The following is a 21355-nucleotide window of genomic DNA, read 5'->3' as shown; positions in this document are numbered from 1 at the left end:
AGAGCACCTGGAGACATTCCAGAGTGATGTCACTTAAGAGGGTGTAATGGGGCTCTGCTGTTTGGGGCATGGGGCCCTTTTCTCCCTGTAATTCCTCTAGACTGCAGCCCCCTAGGCCAACTGCAGAGGAGGGGGTTGATTCAGCGCAATAGTGAGGGACATATGAGTTTCTGGCACTTGAAAAGCAAAAGCAGGCAGGGTGCACTGGCTCACGCCTGTAATCCCAGCACTTTGGGGGGCTGAGGTGGGGGAATCACAAGGTCAGCAGTTTGAGACCAGCCTGGCCAACATGGTGAAACCCCACTTCTATTAAAAATACAAAAATTAGCCAGAGGCAAAAGAATGGCTTGAACCTGGGAGGCGGAGGTTGCAATGAGTCGAGATTGTGCCACTGCACTCCAGCCTGGGTGACAGGTGAGACTCCATCTAAAAAAAAAAAAAAAAAAAAAAAAAAAAAGAAAGAAAGAAAGAAAAGCAAAAGCAGAGGTGAATTGTAGCCTACAGTCCCTCCCCAGCCAGTAAAATGTCTGGCCGATGTTTCTGGGGTAGGAGAATCCAGGGGGACTTGTGCATATTACCAAACCCAACTCAAGCTTGTGGCTTGGGGCCATCAGGCTGGGCTGTGAGTCCTGCCCTTGCCACTAAGTTGCTGTGCCACACTGGACAGCTGCTTCCTCCCTGGTCTTGGTTTTCTCATCTGTGAAACACTGACAATAACACTTTTCTTTTGGACTAGTTCAGAGGCCCCATGAGCTCACATGAAAAAGTGCCTGGTACACAGCTGATGCTCAATAAATGCCCATGGCTATTCTGTCTCCTCTCCTTTCCCTTCTTCTCAGAGTGAGAGCTTTGGGGCAGGTCAGTCCACAAACCAGCAAACTCTGACCATAGAAAATGGGCAGAGGTGGTCAACCTCCTGGACAAGGTAGGGTTGAAAGCATATTTCTAGAGGGGCAGAGAAATGAGTGACACAGTCATCTGCCTAATCACTCTGTGCCCTTCATATAGTGTCACTCGCTCTCTGGTCCTCAATCTCCTCATCACTAGGTGTTTCCTTCAAAGCCTCTGCAATAGCTGCTCCTCCTTCTTCCTTACTAACAGAATCCACTTTTGGCTGGGCGCAGTGGTTCACGCCTATAATCCCAGCACTTTGGGAGGCCAAGGCGGGTGGATCACCTGAGGTCAGGAGTTTGAGACCAGCCTGGCCAACATGGTGAAACCCCGTCTCTACTAAAAATACAAAAATTAACCAGGCGTGGTTGCATATGTCTGTAATCCCAGCTATGGGGAGGCTGTGGCAGGAGAATCTTTTCAACCTGGGAGACAGAGATTGCAGTGAGCCAAGATTGCGCCATTGCGAAAAAGCCTGGGTGACAGAGCAAGACTCTGTCTCAAAAAACAAACGAGGCTTCGCGCGGTGGCTCAAGCCTGTAATCCCAGCACTTTGGGAGGCCGAGACGGGCGGATCACGAGGTCAGGAGATCGAGACCATCCTGGCTAATACGGTGAAACCCTGTCTCTACTTAAAAATACAAAAAACTAGCCGGGCGAGGTGGCGGGCGCCTGTAGTCCCAGCTACTCGGGAGGCTGAGGCAGGAGAATGGCGTAAACCCGGGAGGCGGAGCTTGCAGTGAGCTGAGATCCGGCCACTGCACTCCAGCCTGGGCGACAGAGCGAGACTCCGTCTCAAAAAAAAAAAAAACCAACAAAAAATAGAACCCCAGTTTTGTTTGAGACTGACTAACAGGACCAGCCCTTCCAGGTTTCTTCTTATGCCCAATCAGCAGATGCAAAGTCTGGAGGCACAGCAGCCATCGTGTAACTGTGAATCAAAGCACACAGGCAGTGGGGGAAAAGTGCTTTGACTTTTCTGCTTTGTGGCTGTGTGGCCTTGGGTACGTTACTTAACTTCTCAGCGCCTCATTTCTCACAATGTGTAAACTGGGGATAAAATGCCTACCTTGAACAATCTTATGGGGACTAAATGGTGCATTGGCTATGAATCCACTTTTTCTATTGTAAAGGGCTATGCCAATGTTTGTAGTCACTTGTAGCATTCTGCTATAGAGGACTAGTTGTGACTTTAGAAATAAACAAAGAAGAGCCCCTTTATTTCTCCTCTTGGATAAAGTTCCAAGGCTGGATGTGGGCCTCAAGCCAACCAGCCCTGCTCTTTAGCCATCAGCTATGCAAACAGGAAGTGGCTCTCCAAACACTGCACGCTGCAGGAGGCTGGCCCAGAGTCTGCCTCTTTGGAGGCCTCCCTCTAGCCCCATGCCTTCCCATCTCCCAGCTGTGAGCTCCTCAGATGTCCAGTAGGTTCAAGGCCATCCCTTCTGGCTGCCCCACCCCCAGCCTGGGCCAGACCACCTTCCTCTCAGGACCAGGATGGCAGGAGCCCCTCACTGGGCTCTGCACTGTCTCCTGCTCTCCCTGTCTGCCCATCTCTTTGTCACACTGTAGCCAGGGTAACTTTTTATTGAAATGTAAATCTGCTTCTGTCACCTCCTTGCTTAAAACTTTCTCATGGTTTCATGTTCTTTCCCTTAAGGGAAAAAATTGAAGTCCTTGCTGCCACCTTCCAGGCCCTAAATGGGCCTACCTCCAGCTCTACCCCTCCAGCCACTCTGGCTTCCTTTTAGTTTTTGAATGGTGCTAAGGCCCCTTCTGCCCTAGGGCTTTGCCCGTACTGTTCCCATTTTCTAGAATGTTCTCTCTTCTCCTCTTTCCATCTGGCCCAGTAATATCCTACCCTCAAGTGTCACTTCTTTGGGGGCAGGCTGATGAGTGTCCCCCACATCCTGCCTGCTGCCACACATCTGTTCCTGTGAAGGTCTTATCTGCTCACAGGTGGCTGCTCAGGGCAGGGAATTCAGTCTGTCCTAGTCACATGGTCACATCCCTGATGCCTGGGATGGCCCCTGGCACACAGAAAGTGCTCAGCAAATGTGTAGTCAGGCCAGCCGGCAGGCAGGGGTGCCTTGTGATTTGAAAGGGAGAGAGGCTGTGTCTACCAAGCATCTACCATGTGCCAGGCAGGACCCCATGGCCTCTTAACAGTCACTCCCGCAGGCAGGGACCCCAATCTGTGTTCTACCCAAGAGGAAGCAGGGTCTTCGAGGGGTGGTGACTTGCCCACACTCACACATCTGCCAAAAGTCCTGCCAAGATTTGAATCTGGGTCCCAAGTCCAGCTTCCTGCCCTGGTGGAGCTAGCACAGGCAGTCATTATACACCTGTTTCCTCATCTACAGAGTGGAAACACAGCAGTACCCACCTCACAGGGCAGCTGTGAGGCTTAAATGAGTTAAGCCACATAAAGTACTTAGCTCAAGGCCTGGCACACAGCAAGTGCTTAGTAACTGTAAGCTATTATCATTATGATCGAGTTCAGGAACAAATAAGAATAAGCACATTCAACTGCAATCTATGATAAACAAATAGAGGGTGTTTGTGGGTGAACAGAAGGATGGATGGAGGGCTGGCTGGGTGGGTGGGTGGCGGGAAGGATGGATGATGGATGCATGGGTGGGTGGGGGATGGATGATGGATGGGTGGGGGGATGGGTGGGTGGGTGAGTGGATGGATGGATGAATAGATGGATGATGGGTAGGTGGATAGATGGATGGATGGGTGGGTCGGTGAGTGGATGGGTGGATGGATGAATGGGTGAGTGGATGAATGGGTGAGTGGATGGATAGGTGGGTGGGGTGGGTGAGTGGATGGACAAATGGATGGACAAATGGATGGACAAATGGATGGATGGATGGATGGGTGAGTGGGGTAGGTGAGTGGATGGACAGATGGATGGATGAATGGATGGGTGGGCAGATGGATGCAGAGCAAGCAATGGAGTAGACTTATGACTTAAGAAATGGATAACTGACAAAGGAATGAAAGAACACATGAATAAACGCATGGAGAAACTGGGGAGCGCATGGGAGGGGGTTTGCACACCCTAAGTCTGGGAAAATGGGAGCCGAATTGGGGCACTTGGGCCCAGGGCCCGCGCCCCTGCTCACCTGTAGCGTTGCAGCTCCGCCTCCAGCCGCCGCACCCAGCGCTGCAAGCCGGGCACCTGTCGCGCCAGCGCCTCCAGCTCTCGCACGCGGTGCAGGCTGCGCAGCACCACCTGCCGGGCCTCCTCCGCTCGCCGCCGCACCTCGGCTTGGCCACGGCGCAGCCGCCCAGCGCGGGCCTCCGCCGCAGCCAGGGCGCCCTGCGCCTGCCGCAGTTCCCGCACCGCAGCCTCCGGTCCGCCGCGCTCCATCTCGTGGGTGCTCGCCTGGCTCTTCCAGAGCCCGACCTGCGGGGACAGGGCAGCAGGGGCAGGGGGTAAGTGCCCCAGCCACATGCACCAGACGAACGCCCGCCACGACGGCGGTCCCCATTCCTCCGACCCAGAAGCGCGTGAGCACGTTTATGGCGCCGCCTGCTTCCGGGTGCCAGGCCCTTAGGTCCCGTGTGTCCAACCTCGTTTAACCCTTGCCACATCCCTAGGGAGGCGGGAGCTCTAATGATTCCTCCTCTCCCCCCACCACCCTCCAGCATTTTTTTACTGATGAAGGAAACTGAGACACGACGACAGTATTCTGTTCCCTCTGTGGTACCAATGATTCTTCAACCTCGCACCTCTTCTCGGTCTACTCCTGTGTTGGCGGCGTTCAGCCTGCCGGGTGGCAGTTCCTGATCTCCTAGACTCCCCCCAGTGGCACTTCCAGCCCTCTCCGTGCCTGCTCACTAGAGGCTCCTTGAGGGTGGTTTCTGTCTGTCTTTCCTGGTGTGTTCCCAGAGCCTAAAACAAACCTGGCACATAGTAGGTGCTCAATAAATACCCGAGCATGAGCGATGCCGGAAGACCTTTCAGGCGCATCCCATGGCTCCCCGTACATTACTTGGGATTCCACATCAGGGGAGTACTTTCCCGCCTCCACCCTGGCTTCCATGCACACCAACACTGAAAACCACACCTTGCCACTTCCCTGCACTCTGCAGTGTCCTGAGCTAAAGCGGGGTCATATAACGTCATTTTCTTCCTGACCTGTTGTCGCCTGGGGTAGGGGCTGTTCCTTTCCTCCTCTGACCCCTGCGGCCCAGTACTGCCCTTGGCGCACGGCTGGCACAGTGCTTAAGTGTTTGTCGACGGCTCCCAGATGCTAAGGCTGGGTCCCCATCTCACCCCATGGTTTCTTCTCAATAGCCCAGAGCGGGTCTGGTTCCCGCAGGCACTTGGTGGCCCGTGAGTGCCTGATCCATAGTGTGAGCCACCCTGTCTATTTCTCACTTGTCTCTGTTTCTCCCGCAGGGAGCCCCGTAAGTCTTTGCTGATTGACAGAAAGAGCTGTCAGTCTACTCCAGGAGGCAGGGAGATCCTTAAAGGTGAGGTCAGGGCCTTCTTCACACTTCTGTCTCCTAAACCTCCCAGAAGCCTGGCAGGAAGGAGAGAGAAAGATGCTTGTTGAAAGGGAATGTGTGAGACTACCCAGACAGGTGCAATTCCTGGGTTAGAAGGGGCAAGACGCGATGATGCGGGGGTGGAGCAGAAAAGTGGGGTATGGTTGTCTAAATGTGACTGGGGTTTTCAGGAGTGGAATAGATGGTAAGAATAAGGTTGGGGACTGGAGTGGAATGGGGAGGAACAGGGACAGGATGCAAGTGGGCTGAGGCGGGGTGGGATGGTGTAGGGCTGCCCTCTGTCTACCCTTCCTCTGCCTCTGTCCCGTCGGGCTCCGCAGCCAGCCAGCTTTTAGTTCGAGCCCTCTCCCGGGCGTTACCACCCTCCCTCCGCGGCCAGCGCGCACCTGCAGTGCTAGGCAGCGCGCATCACTGCTCTGCAGGGCAGCGCGCAGGTCCTCCACCAACTCGCGCAAGCTGCTATTCTCCTCCTCCAGCCGCGCAACGCGCTCGCAGTCAGGACCGCTGTCGGGGCCAGGCGCGCAGGGCGGGCGGCGGCGGCGGCGCGGACGGCGCAGGCGGATCTGCGTCTCGATGTGCTCGCTGAGAGCGCCGCGGGGCAGCCGGGGCCCCGCACGGGTGCCGAAGTAGCCGCAGAGGCGCGCGTGGAACTGACGGAAGGTGAGCTCCGGCGGCTCGGCGCGCAGCGCCAGGCGCGCCTCTTCGTCGGTGTCTGAGTCCCCGTCCGTGGCCAACTCAGGGGCCGCGTCCCCGGTGGTCACAGCTCTGGAGTTCGCGTCTCCGGCTACCTCCCCGGTCGCGATGGCCCCCTCCGCGCGCAGCCCCAGCACAGCGCAGAGGGCGCGGAAGTCGGCGCGGGGCAGGCGGCCGGCGCCGCGGCAGTCCAGGTGGTGGAAGACTTCCTGTAGGTACTGGTCCAGGCCGGTGGCCAGCACCACGATCTCGTTCTCCACGCCGCGGTCCAGCCCGTAGTGGTGCGCCAGGGCGCTCAGCAGCCACTGCGTGCGCCGCGCAGGTCGCCGGTACGGGTCACCTCCCGCGCCCTCCATGCCGGCCTCCGCGCCCACGCTGCCCGGCTCCATCGCTGCGCCGCGCGCCTCGCTGCTCCGGTCCCTTCGCCCCGCCACTTCCAGGGGCGGTCCCAGAGATTCTTGAAAGGAGGGGCTTAGCGGTCGCGATCTAGTTGGAGCGGCGCCGGGGACCGTGTCCAGCAGCTGCCCTGGCCTCACAGGGCGTCTGGTTTACCCCAGTTGCATTGGAGGGGCCTGGAGTAGGAGGTCCAGGAGCCTCCGGGACCCCCGCAGCGCCACTAGTGCCCGGTCGGCGTCCGAGTCTGGCTTCTCCGCGTGACTCCCGCGCTCTCCTCTCCTCACTCCCGCCCCGTTCCTGGCGTCTGCGCTTTTCCTCCCACTCCCGGCCGTCCACTCTCAACTCCCTCCTCCCTTCGCTCCGCCCGCCTGGCGCGGAGAGTTCGCCCCGAGACCTGGGCCAGGGGTTGGCGCGGGATCCGAAGCCCAGGAGGGCCTTGGGGGTGGCGGCCTCGTCCGGTTGCTGGGTATGTGCCCCCACACCGAAGCGTCACTCTTCCCCCTCTTCCCGGAAGGCCTTTCGAGGGTTGCCTGGCAAGGCTGCTCTCGCCGCCCTGTAGCTGTAGGTGCGGAAAAGCCTCCCCTCCGCTTAAATTCAGCTACCAGGTTTCCGAACCCACTTCTTGTGCCACCATAGACCTTTCAAAAAGCCCCAAGTAGTAACTGGGAAAGAGAGGGAAACAGGCTTGGAGAGGCAAGGGGTCTAGGTTAGGGGCACCCCGCTGGTCAGAAGCTGATCTGTGCTAACTGCTCTGTCCCGATCCCTGTTGGGGGTGGGGATGGGAATCTCAGGAAAGTGGTATCTCCTGGCCCTGCCACCTTTGTGCCTGAGGATGCTGGCTTGGCAATGGGATCCGAGTTCCATCTCTGAGCTGGGGTTAGGTTAACAGGTTGATGATTGGCTGATGTTTTAGAACACATTTCTGGAAGATGAAGAAAAACCTGCTTCTCTGGTGAGTGCTGGACTGTGTTCGCTTTCTTTTTCACGAGAGGCGTGCAGTGATATTGTGATATTGTTCACCTGTTACCTGCACGGGGAACGGTTATCCAGCCACAGTATCCAGCCACGCTGGAGCAAGAGGCAGACTCTTCAGCTGTTCCTAGCTATAACAGAGACGGAATCTTGCCTTGTGGATAACTCCGTGAGTTTAAATGTAAAATCTTGCCGTTTGAAAAGCGATAGCATTCTGTCTCCTCTGCCACAGTATCCCAGAATCAGCACTTTGTCCATTTGGCAAATTCGTACTTGTTCTTTTTTTTTTTTTTTTTTTTTTTGAGACGGAGTCTCGCTCTGTTGCCCGGGCTGGAGTGCAGTGGCCGGATCTCAGCTCACTGCAAGCTCCGCCTCCCGGGTTCACGCCATTTTCCTGCCTCAGCCTCCCGAGTAGCTGGGACTACAGGCGCCCGCCACCTCGCTCGGCTAGTTTTTTTTTTTTTTTTTTTTTGTATTTTTAGTAGAGACGGGGTTTCACCGTGTTAGCCAGGATGGTCTCGATCTCCTGACCTCGTGATCCGCCCGTCTCGGCCTCCCAAAGTGTTGGGATTACAGGCTTGAGCCACCGCGCCCGGCCCGTACTTGTTCTTGAAAGCTTTGCCCAGAGTACATCTCTGCTGGGAAGGAGTTAAAGGCTTCTCCCCAAGCATTTTGGACATACTGTTTTAGGTTTGTTTTTAATTATAAAAGTAATGGCAATTTGACAAAGTTTTTACATCACATCCACTTCTTGGCTTCTACCTTAGAAAGCCACTGTGCACAGGATGTTCACTGCATCATTGTTTATTACAGTGAGAAACTGGAGACAACACGGTGTCCATCAGATCAGCTAGAACTCAGCAAACGAGGATGAGCAGACACAGCAAGGCACAAGCTGATTATGCACAACACTGATGCTTGCATAACAAGAACAAAAACACAAAAAACAATACTAAGTATTTTCTGCTGGGACAGGTGTATGTGAGTGCACAGAAGAAGATGGAGAGATTCATAAGTGGATTCAGTGGTTCTCTCTGCAGATGGGAAACACTGCAGTATTTACCTTTTGATAAGATGTTCTCGTGTGTTTCTTTTTCTTGGCCGGGTGCGGTGGTTGACACCTGTAATCCCAGCACTTTGGGAGGCTGAAGCGGGTGGACTGCCTGAGGTCAAGTGTTCAAGACCAGCCTGGCCAACATAGTGAAACCCCTTCTCTACTAAAAATACAAAAAAATTTGCTGGGCATGGTGGCAGGTGCCTGTAATCCCAGCTACTTGGGAGGCTGAGGCAGGAGAATCGTTTGAACCCAGAAGGCGGAGGTTGCAGTAAACTGAGATCCTGCCATTGCACTCCAGCCTGGGTGACAAAGTGAGACTCCGTATCAAAACAACAACAACAAAAAAAAGAACCTGATTTTATTTTATGTCAGTGCTGAGGGCTGGTAGCCCAGGCAAGAGTGCAACACCCTCCCCGCCCCCCATACCCCTGCAGCTGGTGAAGGAATCCTTTGAACAGTAGCTTTCCTGGGCCAGTCAATATTGAAAAGAAAGCTTTTAAATGTCTTGCTGGGAGCCTTTGCCGGCCTCTGCTCCCCTACAGCTCAGGGAAGTAAGGGTTGATAATGGTTTTCTGTCAGGCCTGTCTGTCTGCCCCGTGGTGTTACCAGGCACCTCTGAAATAATTCTGGTTGCATCCACAAGGTTTTTGTTTAAGGTTCAAAGTGAGCAAACTCAGAGGTCTCCTTGCGCTCTTTTGTATGAGCTGGGGGGATGGGCATGTGTCTGTGTAGGGTAGAGTCAGGGCTGTGGCAAAGAAATGATTTTCTGAAGTCAGTTCAGTATTGTTTGAGCCATTTCAAATAGTATATTGTTTAAAGTGTCTTTTAAAGGTCCAGGAAAATGCTAAAAAGCAAACATTGTCCACTATTCTGCCACCAAGAGGGGACCACTGTGTATTTCTGATGTATTTATTTCCAAATTTTTCTATATATTTGGGCATGAAAGAACTTTTTGGAGTGATTGAAATACTCTGTCTTCATGGTATAGTGGTTGCATGACTGTGTACATCTGAAATTCACAGTGTGCAAATTGTAGCTCATTCAACTTGATATGAAAAGCACAGTGGAAAGGGCGCCATTGGGATCTTTCTTTGCACAGGAACTGAGCTTTGTAAACAGCTTGACTGTGGTTTCTTTGCAGACACTGCTCCAGAGGCTGCTCTGTGCTCCCTCAGAATGAACTATAAGGTGCTTTGTCATCCCCCACAGATGCCCACAGAGGTGATTTTCAGCTTTTCTCCACAAAAACAATACTGTGAACAGTTTGTGCCATATCTTGAGTGATTTATTACCGGGCCAAGGAGTATACATATTTTATAAACTCGCGATATTGTCAGACTGTTTTTTGGAAACTTGTGTTATTCTATCCAGAGCCCAGAATTGTCTGGGAATGTCCTTGGGCCATTATTTTCAGTGTCATAAAGCTTTTGGGTTTTTAGGAGTCTTGGTTAGTGGATTTGCTTTAGTGTTCAGACACCAAACTTTACTTCTATTAAAAATAGGCCTGTTGTTAGGCAAAGATTTCTTAGATACAACACCAAATGCATGGTCCAAAAAAGAAAAAAATGATGTATTGGACTTTCATCAAAGTTCAAAATATTTACACTTCAAAAGATACTATTAAGAAAATAAGATGAATAAGAGACTAGAAGGAAATATTTATAAAACATTAAAGCCAGTAAAGAACTTATAGGCCGGGCGCGGTGGCTCAAGCCTGTAATCCCAGCACTTTGGGAGGCCGAGACGGGCGGATCACGAGGTCAGGAGATCGAGACCTTCCTGGCTAACACTGTGAAACCCCATCTCTACTAAAAAATACAAAAAAACTAGCCGGGCAAGGTGGCGGGTGCCTGTAGTCCCAGCTGCTTGGGAGGCTGAGGCAGGAGAATAGCGGGAACCCGGGAGGTGGCGCTTGCAGTGAGCTGAGATCCCGCCACTGCACTCCAGCCTGGGCGACAGAGCGAGACTCTGTCTCAAAAAAAAAAAAAAAAAATACAAAAAACTAGCCAGGCGAGGTGGTGGGCGCCTGTAGTCCCAGCTACTCGGGAGGCTGAGGCAGGAGAATGGCGTGAACCCGGGAGGCGGAGCTTGCAGTGAGTTGAGATCCGGCCACTGCACTCCAGCCCCGGCGACAGAGTGAGACTCTGTCTCAAAAAAAAAAGAAAGAAAGAACTTATATTCAGAATTTACAACGAACTCTTACAAGTGTGTTCTGGCTTGTAAGAACAAGTAACAAGTAACAAGAAGACAAACAATCCAGTCAAAAGTGGGTGAAAGATACAAACAGATATGTCGCCAAAGAAGTTGTATAAATGGCCAACATGCACATAAAACAATCTCAGTATTCTTAATTGTTAGGGAAATGCACATGAAAACTACAATGAAATACTATATCATACCCATGAGAATAGCTGTAATGAATAAAACAGGCAACAAATCTTGTCAAGAATTTGGAGAAACAGGAAACTTCATGTTGTTGATGGGAACATAAAATGATGCAGCCCCTGTGGAAGATAGTTTGGCAGTTTCTCAAGAAGTTAATCACAAAACGACCATACGACCCAACTATTCCACTCCTAGATATGGACCCAAGAGAGATGAAAACACGTCCACACAAAGACTTGCATGGGAATGTTCATTGCAACATTGTTCATAAATGTCTAAATGCCCAAGCCAAATGCCCATTAACTGATGAATGGATAGGCAAACTGTGGTCTGTCCATACAATAGAATATTATTCAGTCATGAAAAGGAATGAAATACTGACACATGCCTCAACATAAATAAACCTCAGAAACATAACGGTAGGTGAAAGAAACCAATCACAAAGCCAGAACACATAATGTCTGACTCAATTTATAGGAAATGTCTCGAAAAGGCAAATTTTTAGAGACAAAGTAGATATGGTTGCCTAGGACTGGGGGTTGGAACAGAGATTAATTATAAATGTGCATGAAGTCTTATTAGGGGGATGAAAATGTTCTAAAATGAATTTATGACGGTGATTACACCACTTGGTTACTGAAAATTACTGAAAATCATTGAATTCTATGCTTGAAATGGATGGATTTTGTGAAATAAAAAATACTTCAATAAAGCTGTTAAAAATGGGGAAGGGGCGGCCGGGCGCAGTGGCTCAAGCCTGTAATCCCAGCACTTTGGGAGGCTGAGACGGGCGGATCACGAGGTCAGGAGATCGAGACCATCCTGGCTAACACGGTGAAACCCCGTCTCTACTAAAAAAATACAAAAAAAAAAAAAAAAAAAACTAGCCGGGCGAGGTGGCGGGCGCCTGTAGTCCCAGCTACTTGGGAGGCTGAGGCAGGAGAATGGTGTAAACCCGGGGGGCGGAGTTTGCAGTGAGCTGAGATCCGGCCATTGCACTCCAGCCTGGGCAACAGAGCGAGACTCCGTCTCAAAAAAAAAAAAAAAAAAAAAAATGGGGAAGGGGCAAGAAGAAGATGGATGTAACTGATTCCCAATATGCTTCCAGCTGCCAGAGTCTTGGGATAACTTCAGGAAGCCTCGACATAACCTGTGGGAGCTTGGGAACCCCCCACCCGGCGGAGTAAGGAAGCAGGGATGGATTGTTCAGTGACCTTGAACACCTCCCACCCCTGGATGTTTGCCCCTCTGCTTACCAGAGGTACAGTCCATGTCTTCATCCCCTTGAAGTGGGGCCAGCCTCATGACTTCCTTTGGTTAATGGCATGTAGCAGAGTGGCATGGTGCTGGTTCCACACCTAGGTCCCAAGAGGCCTTGCAGCTTCATCTGTGCCCTCTGGGATCCCTGCTCTGAGAATGCCATCTGAGGAAGCCAGGCCAGGCTATGGGGAGATGAGGTGCCACCTAGAAGGAAGCTGGTGTACCACTGGGGGCGGGGGAGCCCATGGAGGGGAACCAGAGGGCCTGCGGAGAGCCAGCAGCAACTTCCAGACATGCAAGTGAAGCCTTCTGGCACCTTTCAGCCATGTTGGTCCTCCAGCTGAGCACAGCACAGGGAGTGAGCCCAGGCGAGGCCAGCAGAGAACTACCCAGCTGATGCATGGAGTGGAGAGAAATAACAAGTGTTTGTTGTTTGATGCCATTAAGTTTGGAGATGGTTTTTACTCAGTAACAGATAATTGAAACAGAAGCCCCCTTTCCTTTGCTTCTGATCTGCCAGCCCTGAAGCCATCTTCACTGAGGTGGGGTTGTAGACACACCACTCTCTCACACCTGAGTAGTAGGTGGCACACCTTTGCCCTGACTTCATCCTGTGATGCTCTAGGTCTTGACCCAGACACCACCTCTCTCAGGGCAGTGGTTGCATATTCTGGTTGTGTAATACAATCTTGGTGGTAATTTAAAAATATGGCTCCTGTTCCTATTATTTATTGCACAACATATCACCCCAGAACTTAGTGGTTTAAGAGAGCAACAACTTACTTTGCTTATAAATCTGCAATTTCTCATGATGGAGACAGCTTGTTTCTGTTTCTCAGTGTCAGCCAGGGTGTCTCAAAGACTGAAGGCTGGGATCATTTGAAGTCTTGCACTCTCATATGTCTGGGAGTTGAGGCTGGCAATTGGCTGGGAACCATCAGTCACAACAGCTTCATGTGACCATTTCACGTGGCTGCTTGGGCTTCCTCACAACATGGTAGCTGGATTCCTAGCATGAATAGCATACCTCAAAAGAACAGGGCAGAGGTAGATGGAATTTGTATGACCTGGGCTCAGAAATCACGTAGTGTCATTTCCTCTGCACTCTTTTGACTGAGGCAGTCACAAAGGTCTACCCAGTTTCCAGGGGAGGGGACTAGACCCCCCCCCCACTGGGTGGGAGGAATGTGAACCTCAGGATGCCTACCAGAAGATTATGTGGGAGGGGATATTTTGAGGTAGATGTCTTTGGAAAATACAATCTGCTACTGGTTCTTAAGCCCCACCTCTGGAGAGTGACTTCCACAGGTCTTTTTTTTTTTTTTTGAGGCGGAGTCTTGCTCTGTCACCCAGGCTGGAGTGCAGTGGCCGGATCTCAGCTCACTGCAAGCTTCCCCTCCCGGGTTCCCGCCATTCTCCTGCCTCAGCCTCCCAAGTAGCTGGGACTACAAGCGCCCGCCACCTCGCCCGGCTAGTTTTTTGTATTTTTTAGTAGAGACGGGGTTTCACTGTGTTCGCCAGGATGGTCTCGATCTCCTGACCTTGTGATCCGCCCGTCTCGGCCTCCCAAAGTGCTGGGATTACAGGCTTGAGCCACCGCGCCCGGCCCACAGGTCTTTAATGAAGCCTCAGAATTGTATTTTTGACATGTAGGTATTTCCAATGCACATCCAGGATGGCACATTGGCCCTTGGTCCAAGACCTCTGGCCTCTCACTACTGAACTTGGGGAGAGATTGGCCTCTGCCCTGGGTGGTGATGTGATCAAGGAACCTTTGGAGGGAAACTAGCCTCAGGCCAGTGGGTAGGACCTGGGGAGCAGGAGGCCTGATGTCTGTCCAAAGGTGGTGGTGGTGTTGAACTGCCCTTGTTAAAGGGCCCTTTTGGGGGCTGGTGTATCTGAGTAGCTTTGTATTCTTCCAGCCCTTTGTGTGTCTCCTGAGCACTTTCTGGCATATAGACAGCAGTCTCCAGGCTGCTGCAGGTGGGGTGTGGGCAGGTGGTTGTGGCTCTCATGCTGAGAGTTTGAACCCCCTCCTCACAGGGCCTACTGCCATTTGGTGTCTTCCCTCACAGCTGTACTTGAGGCTGTTTTTTAGACTAACTGAACCCGAGGAGTATTGGAGCACCCAGTATTAAAGGGGCTGTCCCATGCCCTGAGAGCAGTCTGGGGAGGCATGCACTAGGAGGCTCAGGACTTGGGTCTCAGCCGCAGCTCCGCCACAGTGTTGCTCTTTGACACAAAGTAGGTCATAGCTCAACTCAGAGCTAAAGTTTTCTTAATAGCCAAGCATGTGTGTAGCCTCAGCTGTCATTCTCTTGAACAAACTGACTGCCAGAGTGGGGTACCCTCCCTCAAAAGAAGACCTGCCTTGGCTTCCCATTGCCCATAGTCCTGTGCCCTACCTGCCCTTTGGGGCTATGTACCATGGGCCCCGTACACTGCTGCAGCCTCAGCATCCATTCCTGAAACTTGCCATGCCCTTTCACCTCTATGGGCCTTTGCATATGCTGTTCCTCTACCTGGAATGCTTTCTCTTGCTTTCACCACCTCTGCCTAGTCACCCCCCAGATTTGGCTTTGCTCACCTCCTCCATGAAGCCTACCGCAGCCCTCCACCCCATCGGCTTGCTGTGCTGAGGTCTTCTACGTTAGGAGCCGCAGCCAGGGCTCTCAGCTTGGGTGCTTTAGCAGACGAGTGGAGGCTTTGGAGTCAGGCAGTCCGGATTTCAACAAAGTGCTGCGTCCTACTTGCACAGTGCTGCACCCTACTTGCTGTGTGACCTCAGGCGAATCGCTTCACCTCTCTAAGCTTTGTTTTCTCATCTCTGAGTTGGCGCTCATAATCACTAACCAGAATTCTCATGCTATTTTAAGGACATCAGCGACAAAAGCAGAGAATCTAATGAGACAGATCGTGGGGAGGTCTGAGTTTGCAGAGCCCACAGCTTCCTTTGATTCTATTAAAGAATGGGAGGTGGGAGCTGATGGAGGGGGAGGGAGAAGCCATCAACCCCTCTCCCCTATCGTACGGGCAAGGACCAGGCTCATAGTAGGTGCTGACGTTCAGAGTAGAAACTCCTTAAAGAGTGAATGAATGATTGCATGAATGAAGGCAGCTGGTTTCTGAACGTGGATGTAGCCATTTGACAGACTGCGCGCAGTGGCTGAGGGGGAAAGCCCCGCCCCGCGGAGCCCCGCCCCCAGGCCGCACGCCCTCGCATCTCCTAGCAACCGCCAAACGGAGCTGAGTGGCTGGGCCTCTGGCCCTCCCTGTACCCGCGGACGCTCCTTTCGGTTTTGGAGTCTCTTCGCTGAGGTGGCTGTGGATCCGGTGCGGGAGTTGCCGCTGCCGTCCAAGTCCTCGCTGCCGCCCAGCGCATCCGCTCGCAGGTACCGCCAGCACCTGGAGGGGAATCCCGACCCCTGCCCCTAACTCGGCCGCAGCAGCCCGGGACCCTTACCTCCTCGCCTCGACGCGTGTTCCCTCCTCGGTGTTTGCCCGGCGTTCCGCCTCCGTAGGCCCTGAGCTGATGCCCCAGCACCCAGTGCACATTCATGTTCTGTCTAGGGGGCAGGGCTTGCCCTCCCCGACCTCGCCAGGCTCCTGCACGCGCTTCCAGCGGCCTGGTTTGCCTCTCCCCAAATAGCAAACGCATCTTGTGCTTAGTCGCAGCAGGCCTGCCTGAGTAGACGCCCCCTCTCCCTCCTGGTGGCTCCCGGGAGCTGCTCACCTGGGGCAGACTTTCCAGAAGCCCGGGGACTGACTCCTGGTTAGGCGAAGGGAAAGGGGTTGCTCGTCGTCGTGCTTACTGCCAGCCACCCTTCTCTGTGGTTCCTTCATCCATTCATTCTCTAAGTCGATTGAGTACCGACTGTGTGGCAGGCAGTGAAGGAGCCTCGGCGTTCACCCAGGAACAAGCTGGGGAAGCGGGGAAGAGACGGGTGGGTGCTCCTGCAGGAGGCCGAACTTACCTCCTGGAGCAGCCCTGGAATACAGGCGGGGACAGCCTCACTTTCTCCCTGCCAGGAGCGCCGGCGGCCAGCGGCGCGCTCTGCAGCATGTCGCTGAATGCCTGGGAGTGGGAAGAGGACCCCGCAAGCATAGAGCCCATCTCCTCCATCACCAGCTTTTACCAGTCCACGAGTGAGTGTGACGTGGAGGAACACCTCAAGGCCAAGGCCAGGGCCCAGGAGTCTGACTCTGACCGCCAGTGCAGCAGCATTGAGTCCTCATCTGAGCCTGCCAGCACCTTCAGCTCCGACGTGCCCCACGTAGTCCCCTGCACATTCACCATCTCACTGGCCTTCCCTGTGAATACGGGTAGGTGCTAGAGCAGAACTCTAACACCCTCTGAAAAAAGGAGGTGCATGACTTTCTGCAGGAATTTAGGGTGCATATGCCCCACATCGTCTCTCCACCTGCCCCACCCCAAAGCGGGCTGGCCAGTGCCAGCTAGGAACAGAGGTTGAAAAGAAACAGCAATTTTAGGAGAGGCCCAACTGTGGCTGCATCAGCTTCACATGCTTAATCCTCTCAATAACCCTGAAGCAGATGATGTTCTGTCTACATTTTACAGAGGAGAAAAAACCAAGGAGAGGTTAAGGCATGGATTCTCATAAGCGTTTGTGCATCACCTAATACCTTGTTTAAAATACATTTTCCGGGAGTCTGAGGCAGGAGAGTCTAATGAGAGAGATTGTGGGGAGGTCTGAGTTTGCAGAGCCCACAGCTTCCTTTGCTTTTATTAAAGAATGGGAGGTGGGAGCTGATGGAGGGGGAGGGAGGGAGGAGCCATCAACCCCTTTCCCCCATCTTACGGGCAAGGGCCAGGCTTATAGTAGGTGCTGACGTTCAGGGTAGAAACTCCTTGAAGAGTGAACGAATGAGTGAATGAATGAAGGCAGCTGGTTTCTGAACGTCTCTATATGTCTCTAATTTATCCTACCCCTTATTGGTGGATATTTGAGTTGTTTCAAATGTTTTTGTTACAATTCTGCGATAGACATTCTTTACATACATTTTTGTGCATATATGTGGGCACTTCTATTGCCTGTATTCCAAGAGGTAAATTTGCTGGATTGAAGGCATACATTTATAGTTTTTGACAGATACTGTCAACTTCCCCTTTAAAAGGGCTAAATAACTTGCCTTTCTGTCTACAGAAAATGAGAAGCTCTGTTTGTCCACTAGCTGGCCCACCTGGGATTGAATCAGAAAAGGTCTAATGCTACCAGAGCCTGGCAGGAGAAGCTTGACTCCAGTCTCTGCACAAATGCTAACCATTTTGGTAGCAGAAAAATTAATGCTGCAGCAGCCTCCTGGGGTTAAAAATTTAGACTTTAAAAGCTATAGCTTTAAAGAGAGTCATGTTTTTATAGAATTATATTTGGATTAAATGCTTATGGAGCTTCTTATCCTGTGAAAAACCCCAACCTAGAGTGTGGGGTTTAAGCTGGAGTGTAAGCAACCAGGGGTGGGGTCAGGGGGCTCCTTGGGCTCTGGACTCTGGCAGAAGCCCATCTGTACCTCCCACATCCTGTCACCCTCTCCACCCACATTGGGTAGCTTCACCTATGACGTTTTTGTGAAGCTGTTTTCTCTGTGTCTGGAATATCTGCTAGCTTTGCTCCTCTAAGACTCTGCTAAGGCCCCCATGGGAGGCCCACCCCACCCTCCCCATGCAGAGTTTGCCCCTCCACCTTTGTTCTTCACAACCTTGTTCCTGCTGCTGTTATTGCACAAATCACATTGTACTGTGATGATGATGATTATTTTTTACCTGCTTCTTAGGGCCAGGAGAGACTAGGGTGAGGCAAGTAGGGCGTCTCTCCCAAAAACATCTGGCCTGGCCATGTGATTTCACTTTAACTATCACCTTTTTAACCCTAGGCCTACTAACCAACACTCACTCTCCAACAGAGACACTCACTCTGAAAACCACGCACTTAAATTTTGCACTCAGGTGCGCAGTCCAGGTCCTGCTACTTTGCTGGCTAGGAGCACTGGACCTGTACCTCCTTTCCCAAATTGGGCAGGCAATGTCGAGTGCGCAGCCTCTCACAACATCAAGCTCCAGGGAACTGGGGAGATGGATCTGCTTTTCCACATGAGGTTAAAACGAGACTTTTTCAATCTGTATCTTCAAGGTCATAAGGGAAAATATGCAAGTTTGATTGAAAAATATAAGAAGCACCCTAAAACGGACAGTTCTGTTTCAAAGATACGTCGTTTTTACCACATTGAATATTTCCTTCTGCCGGACGATGGAGAACCTAAAAAAGTTGACATATTGCTATTTCCAATGGTGGCCAAAGTGTTCCTGGAGTCAGGAGTAAAGGTGCGTGTGTGAGTGCATGTGACCTTGCATATGGTCTAATGCTCATCATGAAAAGTGTGCCGCTCCATGGATGTGCAACATCAGCTTCACCTCCAGTTTGCTAGAATTGGAGGATCCCAGGCCCCACCTCCTGAGTAGGAATCTGCACTGACCTGATCATTCCAATTACTGACTTTTTTTTTTTTTTTGAGTTGGAGTCTTGCTCTGTTGCCCAGGCTGGAGTATAGTAGTGCAATCATCTCCGCCTCCCGGTTCAAGTGATTCTTATGCCTCAGCCACTTGAGTAGCTGGAATTACAGGTGTGAGCCACCATGCCCAGCTAGTTTTTGTATTTTTAGTAGAGACAGGATTTCACTATGTTGGCCAGGCTGGCTTTGAACTCCTGACCTCAAGTCATCCTCCCGCGTTGGCCTCCCTAAGTGCTGGGATTACAGGTGTGAACCACCCCACCTGGCCTATTTTTTATTTAGATATTTTACCCAGTAATTTCTGGAATGTTTCAAAAGTTTTTGTGTACACACTACCTGCACACACACTCTCCTGCCAGTGGTTTGACCCTGGGTCATTGCTTAGAAGCAGTCAAGGAGGATGCTATTTGCAGGTAATTACTTTGATTTTATTCTTCCTGAGGAACGCAAAAGTCTGACGGGGCCCAGTACACAACACCCCATTTTCCCTGAACTCAGAGCCTAAAGAGTGACCAGGCACTGAAGTCAGGCAGCGCTGCTGCTGAGGGCCAGGCTGGGGCTAGGGTTTGCTCTGTTCACCACGGCCTTCACACATCTTTCCCCAGTTGACATCTCTGAATGTTGTTTTACACAGACTGTGAAGCCGTGGCACGAAGGTGACAAAGCCTGGGTGTCGTGGGAGCAGACTTTTAATATCAATGTGACAAAGGAATTATTAAAGAAAATAAATTTCCACAAAATCACCTTGAGGCTCTGGAACACTAAAGACAAGATGTCAAGAAAAGTCAGATATTACCGATTTAAGACTGCCGGCTTCACAGACGACATGGGAGCTTTTCATAAGTCAGGTGCTCTGGTTTTATTTGAAATGGTTCTGGAAGCCTGGGGCTTACTCAGTAGTAACAGCATAAAAGCCAGTGTCTCCTGGTTTCCTTCACACACGGGTTTCTGCATCCGTGGGGGCATCCTACCAGGCCGTGCTGTGGTGACAGGAAGCGCCACCTAGGGGAGTGATAGTGTGGTGGGCAGTGTTCTTGCAACTCCACCTTTTGGGCCCCTTCATTCCAGGGCAGCTCTGGCGCGGGCACCCACCACCGGTCTGGACTAGTATTATATGTTCACTGAAAAAAAAAAAAAAAAAAGAAAACCTTAGAGGATACCAAGAAACAAAAGAGAAAACTTAAAAATCCCACCACCCCAAGCCAATTGTCTTAAGATTCTCATATAGACTCTTCCAGACTCATTTGTGTAAATATTTTATCAATATCAGAAAGTCTTTTTTTTTTTTTTCGAGATGGAGTTTCACTCTGTCGCCCAGGCTGGAGTGCAGTAGTGCCATCTCGGCTCACTGCAACCTCTGCCTCCCCGGTTCAAGCGATTCTTGTGCCTCAGCCTCCGAGCAGCTGGGACTGCAGACACGTGCCACCACGCCCGGCTAATTTTTGTATTTTTAGTAGAGATGGGGTTTCACCATGTTGGCCAGGCTGGTCTCGAACTCCTGACCGCAGGTGATCCACCCACCTTGGCCTCCCGAAGTACTGGGATCACAGGTGTGAGCCACTGTGACCAGCCAATGTCAGAAAGTCTTTTGAACTCATCTTGAAGGATAGAGCCAGGAGGGATGGAATGATCCAGGCTTTGAAGAATTCAGTCCTGTCTCCAACTTGTACTTGCTGGTGACCTGGGTATGTTCCTGAACATACGTTTCTCATCTGTAAAAAAGGAAAAATAACTAGTACCTGCTTCACTGGAATACTGGAGGCAGGTTCACAGGAGTGGTCCACCTGGGTGCAGGCAATAAGGAGGGTGTGCATTGTCTATAGAAAATTTAAGAACTGTAATTAAATGCTACCAATTAAACTGACATGGCATTAATTATAAGATGCATCCTGATGCTTAGAGATGTTAAAAATTTAAAAAGGCAGGTACAGTGGCTCGTGCTTGTAATCCCAGCACTTTGGGAGGCTGAGGCAGGAGTTTAAGACCAGCCTGGGTAACGTGGCAAGACCCTGTCTCTACAAAAAATTTAAAAATCAGCCCAGCATGGTGATGTGCACCTGTAATTCTAGCTTCTTGAAAGGCTGAAGTGGGAGGATTGCTTAAGCCTGGGAGGTTGAAGCTTTAGTAAGCTGTGTTTGTATGACTGCACACCAGCCTGGGTGACAGAGCAAGACCTTATCTCAAAAAAAAAAAAATGTAACACAGATGTACATATTAGAATCAATGATGTATGGTACTATTATCATTGTCAGCACCTTCCAGACGAGCATAATTATCCTCAATTTTGTGTGGCTGGAAAGCCTTGCTTTTCTCTGATTTTCCAGCCCGCCTTCTCAAGGAGCCTTTCTGACCTTGGAGGCTTGGAACTTCCCACTTTAAATCTTTCGTTTATGTCCAGAGTTCCTTACTCTTGGCACTGTTGACATTTTGGGCCAGATAACTCCTCACTGTGGGGGCTGTTCTGTGGATTGTTGGGTGTTTTGCAGCATTTCTGGCCTCTACCCACTAGCTGCCAGCAGTAGCCTGCCAGTTGTGACAATCAGATTTCTTCAGACATTGCCAGATGTCCCCTGGGGATCAAAATCGCCCCTGGCTGAGAAACACTAATGCATATACCTACACTACAAGTTGTAGGTTTCCAGTGTGAGA

General features: G+C 51.4%; 2 protein-coding genes across 9 annotated transcripts in view; one reads left to right on the top strand and one right to left on the bottom strand.

Moving 5' to 3' along the window:
* The window catches only part of EFCC1 (EF-hand and coiled-coil domain containing 1), a 41530-nt gene extending 34882 nt beyond the window's left edge, over nt 1-6648 (bottom strand). For all 7 annotated transcript variants that reach the window (XR_004060452.1, XR_004060455.1, XR_004060454.1 and 4 more), the window contains exons 1-2: nt 5802-6648; nt 4023-4306 (exon numbers count right to left, since the gene is read on the bottom strand). Coding sequence is in view for 4 of the 7 variants with exons in the window: in XM_030942726.1 (XP_030798586.1) it covers nt 4023-4306; nt 5802-6497 (980 nt within the window). In the remaining 3 variants the exon portion in view is untranslated. The remainder of the gene's footprint in view (nt 1-4022; nt 4307-5801) is intronic.
* Nucleotides 4188-21355, top strand: part of KIAA1257 (KIAA1257 ortholog) — an 86040-nt gene continuing 68872 nt past the window's right edge. Inside the window, exons 1-8 of one of the 2 annotated variants that reach the window (XM_010354648.2) lie at nt 4188-4335; nt 5306-5379; nt 9675-9754; nt 12027-12179; nt 15409-15570; nt 16208-16501; nt 18328-18518; nt 19341-19554. In XM_010354648.2, the coding sequence (XP_010352950.2) occupies nt 16240-16501; nt 18328-18518; nt 19341-19554 (667 nt within the window). In that variant the 5' untranslated portion in view covers nt 4188-4335; nt 5306-5379; nt 9675-9754; ... (1 more) ...; nt 15409-15570; nt 16208-16239. Of the gene's footprint in view, nt 4336-5305; nt 5380-6033; nt 6076-9674; nt 9755-12026; nt 12180-15408; nt 15571-16207; nt 16502-18327; nt 18519-19340; nt 19555-21355 lie in introns of those variants that run through there. The other variant, XM_030942710.1, reaches the window with a different exon arrangement.

This window comes from Rhinopithecus roxellana, chromosome 1 (genome assembly GCF_007565055.1).
Source record: "Rhinopithecus roxellana isolate Shanxi Qingling chromosome 1, ASM756505v1, whole genome shotgun sequence".
NCBI lineage: Eukaryota > Metazoa > Chordata > Mammalia > Primates > Cercopithecidae > Rhinopithecus > Rhinopithecus roxellana.
The sequence above is the reverse complement of the archived record's forward strand: the minus strand, read 5'-3'. Positions and strand labels throughout refer to the sequence as shown.